At 38.2% G+C, this 13,756-nt stretch overlaps 1 protein-coding gene across 2 annotated transcripts in view; it reads left to right on the top strand.

The window, feature by feature from the left end:
* The window catches only part of efna5b (ephrin-A5b), a 97,487-nt gene extending 84,321 nt beyond the window's left edge, over window positions 1–13,166 (top strand). Inside the window, exons 3-5 of one of the 2 annotated variants that reach the window (XM_008336031.3) lie at window positions 6,324–6,389; window positions 6,763–6,843; window positions 8,828–13,166. In XM_008336031.3, the coding sequence (XP_008334253.1) occupies window positions 6,324–6,389; window positions 6,763–6,843; window positions 8,828–8,952 (272 nt within the window). In that variant the 3' untranslated portion in view covers window positions 8,953–13,166. The remainder of the gene's footprint in view (window positions 1–6,323; window positions 6,390–6,762; window positions 6,844–8,827) is intronic. The other variant, XM_008336032.3, reaches the window with a different exon arrangement.
* Window positions 13,167–13,756: the final 590 nt, after the last annotated feature.

The following is a 13,756-nucleotide window of genomic DNA, read 5'->3' as shown; positions in this document are numbered from 1 at the left end:
TGGTTGTTGAGGCACTCACTCCAGGCCGACTGATTATGATTCATCATTACAGAGACAAGGTCATTTCATCTGTAGAGACTCACACATTAACATATGCTTTGCATTATTAATCAGGTGCATTAGTCATTATTTTTAATTGGTTAATCATCGTTTGTTCTTTTTTTTCCATTCCCATTCTGTTTTTAAAAGCCTTTGCACACACACACACACACTCACATGGTGTTTTTTTCCCCTCATTATTTAGCGGGTGGATACTTAAGCCATAATAATATGGTTCATGGTGAATCACTAAGTGCAATAATGAAACATTATTATGTATAATGATTTAATAATCCATGGCTGCATTAAAAGGCTGAACTCCCACTTAAATTGAAACTAGAACAAACTATAATTTCAGTGTGAAAATATTAAAAGAAGTGAAGATGTTCAAAGATTTTCAGTTTTTCAACCACTCACTGGCTATTCTGTAGAGTACAGAATAATTAGTCACGGCATGCAGATGTCATCTTCTATTACTTCTCATTTATTTTACCTTCTTCTCCATTTATTAGCAGTGTTTACTTATTACGGTGTGACAGTTGGAGTTGTGTCATAGAGCCGAGTAAAAAGTTTGCTCTCCTTTCCTATACCCTTACAAGGAGGGTGTAATTATGTGTCATCGGTTTTCACTTCCTCTCCAGTGCAAACTCTTTTTCCTCATTGCGTCTGACCTTATTACCTCAGTGCAAGTAGCAAGACGGATGAGTTTAGTTTACTTTTGCTGAAAGTTGAAAGATGCGAGGAAAAAAAGCAAAAGGCCAGCCATCAACAGGGAGGAAAGTTTATGCTCCCTCTACTCCCTCGAATCCGAGTCATCGTCTTTCACTGCTCCTCCCGGTCTGCTCATTCCCCTCCTATTGTGTGTTCACTGTAGTAACATCTGGTTAATGGACCTCGTCAGTGGATGGTATCGTCCATCTTCCCCTAGACAGATACTGATACTTCAGATACTGCACAGGCTGGCATAGAGATATTCAAACACACTTGTCCTTGATCTTTAATTTCAAATCTTAGCTGTGTTTTTTTCTCCCCTTTTTAAAGGTGTCTTTGAGGAAGTACAAAAAAACAAACACACAAACAATGGCTTTAGGCTACATGTCTGGTGAAAAGAGTTTGATATGTTTGACATGATTTCACTGCACAGCATAGCGGTTCATGTGGCTCTACAGGTGGTTTATTCAACTAAAATGTTTCCCTTGTAGGATTTCAGTGAAAAACAGAAAATAAAATCAATGTTGATATAATATTGATATTCTGATTATTTAGAATGAGTTTAGAAACATGTTGCATTTAACTGTAAATGTATTTTTTCCTTAGTTAAACCTTCCTTAAAATTTAAATTAAATAACACAATGACACAAGAAAAAAAAAGACCATTATGTGGAATTTCTAGAATCTCATATATTCTAAGATAATAGTAAAATATAAGGTAAATAAATAAAATATAAAAAATGCAATATATTTTTAATGTACATATTATGATTTAAAATAAGAAAGAAACTATTGGATTTTTAAAAAAAATCAATAGATTTTTACCAGTGAGTTTAGCTTGCATGACAACATATGACAATACATTAGAATAAAATAAAATTATAATAATGCAATAAAAAGGTCCCAAAATTTAGTGATGCGTTTCTTGCTTACATACTAAACTTTTTAATTATCATTGTTTTTGTTTTTTTGTTGTTTTTTTTTGTCATTATCATCTGAGGTTTATCATCTGAGGTTTTTTCCAACATTGTGATTATGCTTTCAAATGATGTTAAACAGGTTATTGTTCTAATCTGACCTCACATGTACCAGAGAAACGTTCATCAAATCCAAACAATGACACAATGTCGGTGCAGGACAAACAAAATAATTTGGTGTGTGTTGTTGGAAGCCTGAGTTTTTCATTTAACAACTGATTGCAAAGCCATCTGTGCAGTCCTGCTCGCAAGCCTGCAATTTGTATTAGGTCTTAGGGTTGTGCTGAAAGGTTGCATCCAAATGTCTCAAGGTTCACTGGCTCTGAGAAGACCCAAGGTGACTCTGGTTTCATTATTTAAATGACAAAGTTTAATGTAGCAGTTGAATTGAATAACCTTGTGCAGCTGAATCATTGCACCTTCTTAATGATGGATAACAAATAGGATGTGTTACATGAAGCTAACCTGACAAGTTTGCTTCCTATCAAGAAAGTTGCCTGAATAGATTTCCTCAAGTCATGAATACGCTGTTGAGTTCTCCTGCGGAAGAGTTGAAAATCTGTTTTGTGGATAACAGAACAGTTGTCCCAGGCTTTGTTTGGCTTTTGATTGAAACAATAATGTGAGTAAGCCACACTGCCCACCTGTTTGTTCTCACATAATTGGATTCTAGTTCATTCCATTCGCCTTAATGGTAATGCATTATGCAGTGGATGGATGGGACCTGCCATTATCAGCCGAGGGACAAGCCCGTAGGAGTAACCTGACCCCCCAATATTCTCCATCTCTGGGGCTTCATGGCAGGGTCTCTGTCCTTCAAAGCGACCACTTGCCTAGGTTGGATGGATTGATGGTTGAGACTGTGAGCCTGATGGGAACCAGAAAAAGCAGGTGTTGATGTTACAGCCTGCAAGAGCAATAAACTGACTGTGCAGAGAGTCGATCTAAAATAAACAGACACCGCTGTGGGCAGTTTGGACCCAGGTGAAAGGATCCGCATAAAACGTGAAATAAAGGGTCTTCCACAGAGACTTGGAAACACACGTCAACAATATGACGTTTTATAGAGTTGTCTGGAGTTATCAGCTGCATCACGTCACTGAGGCACGGATAGAATTACAAACACATACATTTTGTGTATTTTCATATTAAATATAGCACAGGCTTGGTCACACTGCTGTGGTAGTTGTGAAGGTCAGTGCTGGGTTTGCAATAAAATTACCATTGATGTCTAGCTGTTTATATGTATGTATATATACTGTTTATATGTATGTATATATACTGTTTATATGTATGTATATATACTGTTTATATGTATGTATATATACTGTTTATATGTATGTATATATACTGTTTATATGTATATTGCTTTCCCAACACAACTCAACTAGATGGTATGAATCCCAGAATGCTGTATTTAACGGGGCATAGGATCAGTTTCAGTGCTGTAGGAGAAATAAAGATCATATCTACATTTACAAGAAGAGTACCAGGGTGTTCAAGTGATATTTTCCTTCCATTGCGTCTGTCAAGTGTATTCCTTTACATAACATGTTAATGATGTTTTGGAGGCAAAAGTGCAAACACGGCGGCAAGACTGTCATCATGACAGAGTGGCCCACATGCTCTTTGCCGCTTTCATCAGGTCCATACTTCTCTCATGATTAGCTGCCGTTGCTAAGTGGCTGGTGTCGATAGCTGTGACTCAGTTCTGCCCTCAACAATGATAAAGACAGGACATCTGTGGATGAGCGCGTGCGTGTATGAGTGTGCATTGGAAATGGTTCCATAAACCAGTGCAGAGTAGTGGAGCAATAAGAAGAGTGACATAAATTGTGTGGGTACTGGTGTGTATGAGTGGGTGAGTGACGGTGGCTAAGGTTCATTAGCGTGTCATCGGCCGCCTCCACCACGGAATAATAAGGTCTTCACACTCATCTCTTTTCTCTCTGTTCTCACTCTGCTGCTCTCTCTTCCATCGAGCATCTGTTAGAAAATGAACTGAGGTGTGAAAAGTGCGAGAGAGTGATCTCGGGTCACTTCTCTGGCACGGTGACATCTGACTAAGAAACAGATAACAGTTGATGGAGCAACAACATTAAAATGGTAAAAGAGGTCAGAAGGCAGGAGGCAGGAAGACAGAACATTTATGAGCTGTAGAAAATCTTTTGAGTCAAAGCACTGTGAAGCATGCGTTTAAAAAGGCCTTTAAGATTTGGAACAAGAGTAGACTGCACGCCAAGTACATAAAAAAGGAATAATTAATACTGAGTTATTCTCTAAGTTGATACATCGCTTGTAGAATTACAGCAATTAGAAAAAAAAGCTAAATTTAAAAACTAGTAATCATGTGAGCAAAAAAAATCTGTTATGGTTTTTCACTACAACCAGCTGCCGACAGATCCACCAGGGTTTTGTGTATTCCTACTGCAGCACAGGTTGTCTTTGTCTTAACGTGTGATTTATTTAAGAAGGTCAGCAGTTTGGAGGTATTTGAGTGAAGACATGAGCAGGACCTAGTGTTTATGGAAACAAACACATACTGTAACACTTAGTGTTACACCATTTAAACAACACTTTGTCCGTGCCTCCAACTGAAATGCACTGTCTAAAAGCTCTGCTCTCAGCTGGACATGTCAACTATGTAGACGTATTGTTATATTCTTCACTATTTTATCCTCAGTTTTATTGATATCATTTATATTGTGACCACAGTGTCAGTTTGAAAACTTTTCTTCAAAGATTTGTTGACCTGTGGACAGTGGCACCGCTAGGAATTTTAGGCCCCGTGAAAATAATTTTTACTGGGCCGTGATCCTATTATACATAAAACTATTACCATATCATATTATTTTATGTCAGCATTATAATTTTATTAGGGCCCCTCTGAATCATGGGCCCCTAGAACTCTCCCCTTTATCGGCCAGTACACAAATGAAAATATTCCTATTGTTGATGCTATAGATTTAGAAATAGTAATAATACCATGTAATCAAATTAGTGTCACTACATTTTTCCTTGCTTGTGAGCCCTGAGAATTACGTAGGGTTGCCAGTTGAGCTCTGCTGTGTGGATATGAGCACGCTGACAGATAAGAGGAGAATGTGACACAGCTGGGACAGAGGGGAGGTTCAGTACAGGATCACTGAACAGGAGTTGACAGTTCCCAAATGGTAGCCTTTGGAAACACTTGGCTTCATTGCATCAGCTGTGGAATGATCGACAGAAGACATAAAAAAGACAGCTTTGTTAAAGGCATGGTCTCTCTGTAGCAGTGGGGCGAAGCATAAATGAAAACTATAATAGTAAATAGTATTATTGTGCCGCCTGTATGGAAAAGGTCTTCTTTATTTAATTTGAGGTGCTTAACCTGGACTGAAGCGTATTTTCTTAATGACTCCTTGTCCCGCCGCCATGATGGATGTGTGCAGTAAGCAGCCACCGTGCTCCCACTGCCTCGTCTTTGACCCCTATCCTTGTCTACTAAGACAGCACCTGGTGTCCTAACACAACACCATTAGGGACACACACACACACATGTCTGCACAGCTATTCTTGGCAGGACTCTACACTGGAATCTATTCATTTGAACAACTTCTCCATGACAAGACAATAGCCACCTACTAGCCTTGTTAGGTTTTTATTTTTATTTTTTCAAATCAAGTTTTAGATTTTTTACTGTCACTAAACCTTGATTAAATTGAATTATTTTGTCAGCAATCTATATCTATAGATAGGTAGGTAGGTAGATAGATAGATAGATAGATAGATAGATAGATAGATAGATAGATAGATAGATAGATAGATAGATAGGCTATGTTCGAACTTCAGATATACATCTTCAGCGTACCTTTACCTGGTCTCACACAAGACAGCCAGCCTCAGTACCATGACACCCTTTAGGGAAAAAAACAGGTACAAACCAGAAGTTGTCCTAAATAAGTCATTGAGGAAGAACAAAAAACATGCCAACAAATATATTCCTTTTTATTTGATACAGCCACTAGATTTGTTAGCACTCACAGATATGTCCCTCGAAAGGCTTAACGGGAAAAGATATATTTTCTGAAAAACCTCAAGCACAAACAATCTCTACCTAATGCCGTTTGTATCCCTTGTGTCAGCCCAGAATCCCTGAAAAAACTTTTGGGAAATGCAAATACATATGAGCTCCTTGAATAAATGTAAATTGTTGTCACAAGATTATATCCTTTAAGCCTTTTGTTTTAAACCCGTCTACATCATGTCAATGCCTGGGTCCATTCTAAGCTTCTGCCAGCTGTGAAAATAGAACTTCCATCAATGAAACGTTGAGCAAAGCACAAAGATTTCCCTCAGAACAGCACATGTGTAAATACTTTCTGGCTATTATTCCCACAAGAGGCTAGGACTAATGTGGTTTTGTCCTAAATATGTTGGTTTAACATTGACCCACAGGAAACAATACAACATGAAATATTTACATTACAAATCTATTTATGCATTTATAAAGGAAATATATAGTTTGAAATGTTTTTACTTCATTGTTTTCTTCCCTGTAAATCTATATGTGGTATTACTCTGAGTTTTCACCCATGTCTTCTTACTCCTTTCCAGCCTCCACCATCGCTGAGAACGGCAGGAAAACATGCCTCAAGCTCAAAGTTTTCGTCCGACCATCAAGTAAGTGTTTTTGTGCAACACATGGCCTTTGTAGTAAAGATCTCTCGAGTATATGTTTGGATTAAAAAAATCAAAACAAATTATTTGAACTTCTCTGGTTACGTCCTTACTTTGTGCCCACTTCCTAGTCTCTTTTATCGTTTATCACAAACCCCTGTAGTTGCTAAGATATCTTTTTTATTCTTTTAAACAGTTTGATAAATGATGACACCAATTGAAACTCAGGTCTCTACATAACCTCATCTGAATGTTGCCATGAGCTTTGTTGCTTGGGATGTTTGATTCCAGGGCGTAGAGAGGGGGCTTCAAATGTCACTGATCTATTTGGCATTTACCTCTAATGATCTTTCATTCTCCCTATTCTCTGTTATAGACAGCTGTGTGAAAACTATAGGTGTACATGACCGTGTTTTTGATGTAAACGACAAAGTAGACAATACATTAGAACCACGAGGTTAGTATGGCTTCCTGCTTTTTTGATTCTCTCTCTATCTGTGTGTGTGTCTCTCTCTCTGTGTCTTCAGTATGACCTCCAAACATGTGTCTCTTGTTCTGTGCCTCCTTCCTTTTTCTGCTGTTTGCCTGTAAGCTGATATGTGCCTTCCACTCATGTCTGAACTGATTCCTCACCAGGTTACATGAGCGGCATCCCGTTACTGTTGCTGCTTACATATATTTACACTGTTTCAGAGTCGTACTTTCAGTTCTGTGGCACGTTGCATGTCCTAATCCTTCCTGGTCTTGTTCTAACGTTTACATCGACCATTTTTAACGTACGCTCAATGCATGTTAGCTGCTGAAGAACTGACTGGTTTTCTTTCTAGACGGACATTTCTGTGTCAACTTCCATGTTGAACCCATACAGAAATGAAACTCTTTACATCTCCCACATGTCCCTGATTTATTCCCAGCACCAGCTCTCTCCACAAACCCAGACACACACGTTCTCCTCACGCGAAATATAATATGTGTTCTAGCTGAAGGCTAATGGTTGTTTTTATTATTTTTATTACATCTGTCAGTGCAGTTATAACAAATGCAACTATTAATTCCAAAACCTCATGATGACATGTTTAGATTTTGTTTTTCTTTTAAACACTAAAGATATTTTATTTTACTGATATAGGAAAAATAAAGGCTTTTCCATATTTAAAACAGAACTTGCAGAACATTTCAAATAGTATATTTTTAATATCGACAGCAAACATAGTTTTTAGAGTATATTCATGGGAACCAGTGTTTGGTTCAAATATCAACTTCTCTATAACGCAGTAAAATAAAATAAAATCTACTGCTGAGACTCAACTGAAACGATATTTAAAGAAACCCAAAATTATAAAAGTTATACAAGGAAAACTACTGAAAGGTTTCTTAAGATGGAATTCAAAAAAATTTGTGAACTCGTAAACCCGACCCTGAGTTGATGTTTTTGTTATGCATTGTTGTGAACAGACTATATATGAGCATTACTCAGNNNNATATATATATATATATATATATATACATATATATATATATATATATATACTGTATATATATAGTATATATACAATATATGTATTTATATGTTTATACAGTATATATAGTAGAAGCACTAAACATTGAGAAACTCAATGTAAAGAAGCATGAGCTCCTATATTAGAAAATATATGGCACAGCCTTTCTATCAATGACAGGCAGATTAGTATCAGAACAACTTGGTCTCAGCACCTATAAACAGCCTATGGATATTATTTCACTGGTTTTGTGTAAAATCAGAAAATAAGATGCACCTCTTTTAGATAAAACACGGTAATCAGAATGTGTTACAATGGCACAGCTACCATTAATCCTTCCTCACTGTCTGTCTTTTCTCGTGCCCGTCTTCACTGCCTGCTACTTTGATGTGTGCCTCACACCATGCATGTTCCATTTTTCTTATCAAATTATGCTTCTGAAAATTTGAATATTCAGCTGTCATCTTTTACTGTTGCCTTGTCACTTCTCTCTCACACACACACACACTTGTAAATGCAGTAATGTACAATAGTAGTACAGTCGTCCTATGTTCCCTCTTTCTGTCCTTTGCTGTGCATGATTGGGCTCATTTCCCAGGGTGCAGCAGGCACATGGCTGCTCACATCTATTGATACCACTGCTAGACAAACGTAGGTTTCTGAGGATGAGAGCAGAAACATGATACAGCAACGGAAGTTGACATGGCAACTCAGAATTCACCATCACTCTTTTAGAACTCACTCAGCCACCTGTAGGGACAGGGTAAAGATCCTGAATTGGAAATGCTGTCAGAGTGTGGCTTCGTAGGCTAACTTTACACCGCAACCCTATATTATTAGGCCTTTCGCAAGAGCGTTACCTTCTATCTGCTAGCTAGAGCTGTCAAAACAAGTCTCTGCAAAACACAGCTGTGTTCTAATGATTTTCTTTCTATCTTCTAGACGATACCAGCCATGAACCAGCCGAGCCTTCTCGAAGCGAAACAAATGCTGCACCACACCTGCAGAAAACAAGTCCGCTCCTGGCTTTGACGCTGCTCTCCGTAGCTGCACTCTTCACGTTATAGCGCCTCCCTCTGTCCTGGAAGGCATTAACACCTAGTGTGGCCTGAATATGCCCATGGCTGCAGGGAAGGGGGTGGGCTTTGAGTGCAGCAGGTTTGCTTGTTTGGGCATCAGAGCAGGCTTCTCAAGGAACCCTCTATATTTTTCAAGGAAATATTTAAGTGGTCTTTCTTTGTCTATGAGTGATAAAAGTTGATGTTGGACGGGAGAAAACCTGTCCCCCATCCTAGACCTTCAACCAAGATGCCAAATCTCCTTTTTTTGACACGTAGTGATTCTTATTTTCCCGTGACTTGACATCCCTTTACATCACATCTGTGTCACTGCAGTGACCATGTTTACCTTTCCTCCCAAACACATTAATACTGCATACAGGGTTTTTACTAAATTTTGAGGAGTAGCAGCATTACACAGTTGAAAAAGTGAAGATTCTGGGATTTTGAAATCTATTATGTTCAAGTAGTTTTCCCGAGACCTCTCAAGAACTCTGGCTGAATGTGTTTCTGTTGACATTATGTCGCATCGTGAAAAAAAAAAAAAAAAAAGATTTGCCTCCGCCTTTCTGCAAAAAAAAAAAAAAAAAAAAAACCTAAAGAAAAAATTATGAAAAGAAAGAGTTGTTTTAATTTTAATGTTGAGTCTGGGAAACACCACACTGAGAATACTAATAAAAAAAACAAGCAACATGCACCTTAACCCACTAATCTTTAGACTGCGTGGTTTGGAATTAGTGCTGAATTATTTCCCTCGTGTCGCTTCTGTGTGTTTATGTGAATGTGTCACTCAGAGATTCAGTGAGTGAGTTCAAAGCCTATTTTTCCTTGTCCTTTGTTTAGTGTGTAATCAGTGAAAACAGCTTTTGAATTGTCGGAGCGTCTGACTCACAGAGCAACCAAATTGAAACTTTCTCACCAGATATTTTTCGGAATGTCATTAAGAGCAGGGATCGATACCTTTTGAAAGCTAGTCACACAATTTCAGGGCAGACAGACGACCACAGTCGTCCTGTTCTGTGCTCACTGAGCTGAGCAGCGATTGTTGTCTGTTCCGTCTGAGTAAAAGTCAATATCACTATTCGCCACCAACATTTGCATCTGCAGTATTTTTCCTCCACCAGTGTTTGCTGAAATGACTGTTTAAGAATCAGTCCCTGCTAAAAATGAGTGCAGCATTTCATTTTGTCTACAATCTTTCATACCACAGGCAACCAAACACTGATTTTGCCCTACGTATTCCAGCCATACTCGTTTTAAACAATTGTTAGTTTTTTTTCTTCTTTCTATTTAACGCATCATAGCATCAAGAAAAGAGAAGCCACTAAAACAAAAGCAATATTCAGCTCTCTGTGTCTGACAGGTTTAGTTTAGCACTTATTTTTAAAAAGATTTTAAACTTTGTGGTTATGTTCTGCCACTTTAATCCCACACAGATACACATGGTGATCAAAGTCAAGTCAGGCTTATGTGTTTCACGTTCAAATGTTTCATTAATTTCAAAGAAATACGACCAGAAGAAAAAAAAAATCTCTAAAACTGCCTTACTTTCACAGAATAGTTTTGTACGTCAAACAGGCACAGATTGGGTTTTAAGAACCAGAGGAAGAGCAGTGCAGGCGCAGTTGCTGTTCCGGCCTCGGCTCCTAGTGTTACTGGTTTTGGTAACTTCTTAATGAGGTTCAAAATGAAAAGGCGTGTGGACCCCATGTTGCAGCAAGAGGGAGTTATAGCTGGTATTAAAAATAGATGCTGAAGGCTTGGGGGGTCTCGGGAGCAGGGTGTAGGTTTCCACAGCAAGGGTGGGGGTTGGGGTTCAAGCAACACTGACCTTGCAGTTGTATGGAAATGGTGAACAGGGGACACGGAGAGAACTAGGGAGACGCACATGATGGAGAAAGACACGGGAGGTAGCCAAAGTTAGTGTGACTGGAGTGCCTAACAAAACAAGAGTAAAAAATTCACACAACACTACTTGAAGAAAACAGCTGATTCATCGATAAACATACTGTTTACTGTTACCATTTGGTCTTAAAAGGCACGCACTGTTTTTTTTTTTTCTTTTTCTGTTTCGTTCTCATTTTTGTGGCTGCCTTTTATGCTGTTTTCATTTTTCCCTAGAAAAACTGCCTTTGCCTTTTGACTTTTTTTTTTTTTTTTTTTTTTGCTTTGCTATGGTAACAATGCTATTACAGTGGAAATAGCAGCTCAGCTATGGGGGGTATAAAGGAGACCAGGCCATTGAATGAGGTACTTATTTTCAGGATAACGCCACAAGGAATGAGAACTGTCTAAGAATCAAAATGAATGCTCGTCAGCAGAAGAACCATAGTTTGTTTGTGTTTAATCAAAAACCAGCTTCGACTGTAATCTCTTATAGTTACCAATACTAATATTTGTCATTATCAATATTACTACCATGGATAATTCTGTACACACCTTAACTTGGGAAATGAGGATCAACTTATAAACTGGATACTGTGTATCCTGAGGTAGTCAAACCATAAAACGATGAAGTGTTAGGTTAGTATCTGTTTTGTATCTTTCTGGAGGACAAAAGAAAAGGAGAAACACTATTGTTAAAACAGTATAATTATTATGATTGTTATGATGATGATTACTGACTATTATCATTATTATTATTATTATTATTATTATGAAAACTTCTTGATGTACATAGTGTTTGATATTAAAGTATTAATTTGGTTCTTATGTCTTTTCTAAAAGTGAACACGGTATCATCTCTGGGTTTTGCGGAGTGTGTACTGTTCTTGAGAAACGCATTGTGTGCTTTGATCCTCAATGCCTAACGAAACTTTGAGCTAACACAAGGGGGAAAAACCTGCGGGACCTGTACATACCTTGTATGTGTACAGGAGGCTGGACTTTAGCCAACAAGTGGCTCACTTGTTACATGTTTCAAACCAGTCACCGACCCACCCACCATCTCCTCACATTAGGATCCTGACGTGGAAAGGAACACTTGAGACTCAACGGACGGCCTGTTTGAACCGTTTTCTGCCTTTGGTGTTTGAGAGCATGTTGGTCAACTTCAAAATGATACGCTACGGAGCGGACTGTCGGCTTTTTTTGAACTGCAGGATCTCGCGGTTTCATTATGTGGCATGCGCATGGACTTGATGACGTAAAAAAAAAAATGGAGAAAAAAATGCTAAAAAAAGTTTTAAAAAGTATATTTGATTTTTGCTCTCTTGCTTTTTTTTTCTCTTTCAGCTGTACTAGATTTTCTGACCACTTTCATGTTCGTGTGTTTTCTGCATCCCCATTTGAGTGACGTCATTGAGCTGTGTAGTGACAGATAACAAATGTACATAACACAAAGCATTGTCGTGAAGTTACAGTAGGGTCAGGAAGCTTTTGTAGTTTCAAAGGAATTAGTTTGTTTCCTAAAAGGACTGTGTCTGTACTCATCTGTACAGTCCACTCTATATAGTTCCAGTCTGTCCCTGTGACTGTCCGTCCTCCCTCTGCCAGCCCAAGGCACTGGGAGTGTGTATACATCTAAGTGTGGATGTGTTTTTTTTTACTTTAAAAAAATGTGAGACTTTTGTGTGTGTGTGTTCCTCATTTGCTGTTGCCACAGTGAATGGGAAATGGCAATCCTCTTTGGCAACAGAGAGTTTCCCATGCCTTAGCCCTTCAGCCTCTGCCCTGGCAGCCCTGTCTGTGTACAAGACGCTTTCTGCCATTGTGCTTTTACATGGAATCGGTGCTGGCGTCGGGGAGACTACAGCAGGGCCCTACACTTTTTGAACACCCCTGAATCACTTGTCCCTTTTGGTATATGTTGCACTTGGGTACGGTTCAAGGATTACCACACCCCCTCCATTAAATCCTTAACCGGATTGTAAGTGGAGTAAACCTTTACATCACTCCGCGTTTGGTGCAAACCCCCTCCCTCTTGGTCTCATTCTGGCCCAGGAGCCACCTGTTTATTTCGTGCAACTGTCCTGTTCCATTATTTCCGATTTTGTGTGTGAGTGTGTGTGTGCTTGTATAACCTTCACCAAAAACATGCTGCCCTTGTTCCCTCACTGTTAACCCCGCCCCCACTATGACATCAATGGGGAATATTTTCCAACCTGCTCTTTTACAACATATAAAACAACAACAAAAATTTGACTAAAAAGTATCTGTATTTGTATATACATGTGTCTGAGCAACTATGAATAATTCAATAAAACAAAGATACATTGCTTTCATGGACATGGTCCATTGTCTTTTATTTTATGTGAGGAGGAGGAGGTAATGACGAATTTATGTCCAAAGTTAATATCCATTACAGCTATACCTATAAAATTCACCACTGTAATAAAGTAACTTATTACATTACAGATACTAACAATTACGCCAAACTCCACTTCAAGGACAAGAAAAATAAATTGAAACTAAATACTAATTAGTCACAATTAGTGTAATTGTATGGACATAAGTTCTGTTTTCTCTCTCAAAAATAACCAAAAGTTTTCATAAAACATATGTGAAAAAATTGATACTTTAAAAGAGTAGGATGAAAATGAAATGTTGAAATGCAAGCTCAGGTATAAAAACAGTGTCTACCAAAGTTCGGAGTTTTCTTGAAAGAGTTTTGGATTTTCGAGGGGCGTAAAATAATAATATTATTAATACATCAGGAAATACCTGTTCTGTTATTTCACTAAAATATATTCTCTAAGCAAAATCACCAAGATAAGGCTCCATAGACATTTTCAACTGTGGTCCAGATTTCTGTCCTATTAAGAAGGTGATTCTAGAACCACAATTAGCTTTTTAATCAGCATTTTTAAAACCA

This window comes from Cynoglossus semilaevis, chromosome Z (genome assembly GCF_000523025.1).
Source record: "Cynoglossus semilaevis isolate Cse_v1.0 chromosome Z, Cse_v1.0, whole genome shotgun sequence".
Taxonomy (NCBI): domain Eukaryota; kingdom Metazoa; phylum Chordata; class Actinopteri; order Pleuronectiformes; family Cynoglossidae; genus Cynoglossus; species Cynoglossus semilaevis.
The sequence above is the reverse complement of the archived record's forward strand: the minus strand, read 5'-3'. Positions and strand labels throughout refer to the sequence as shown.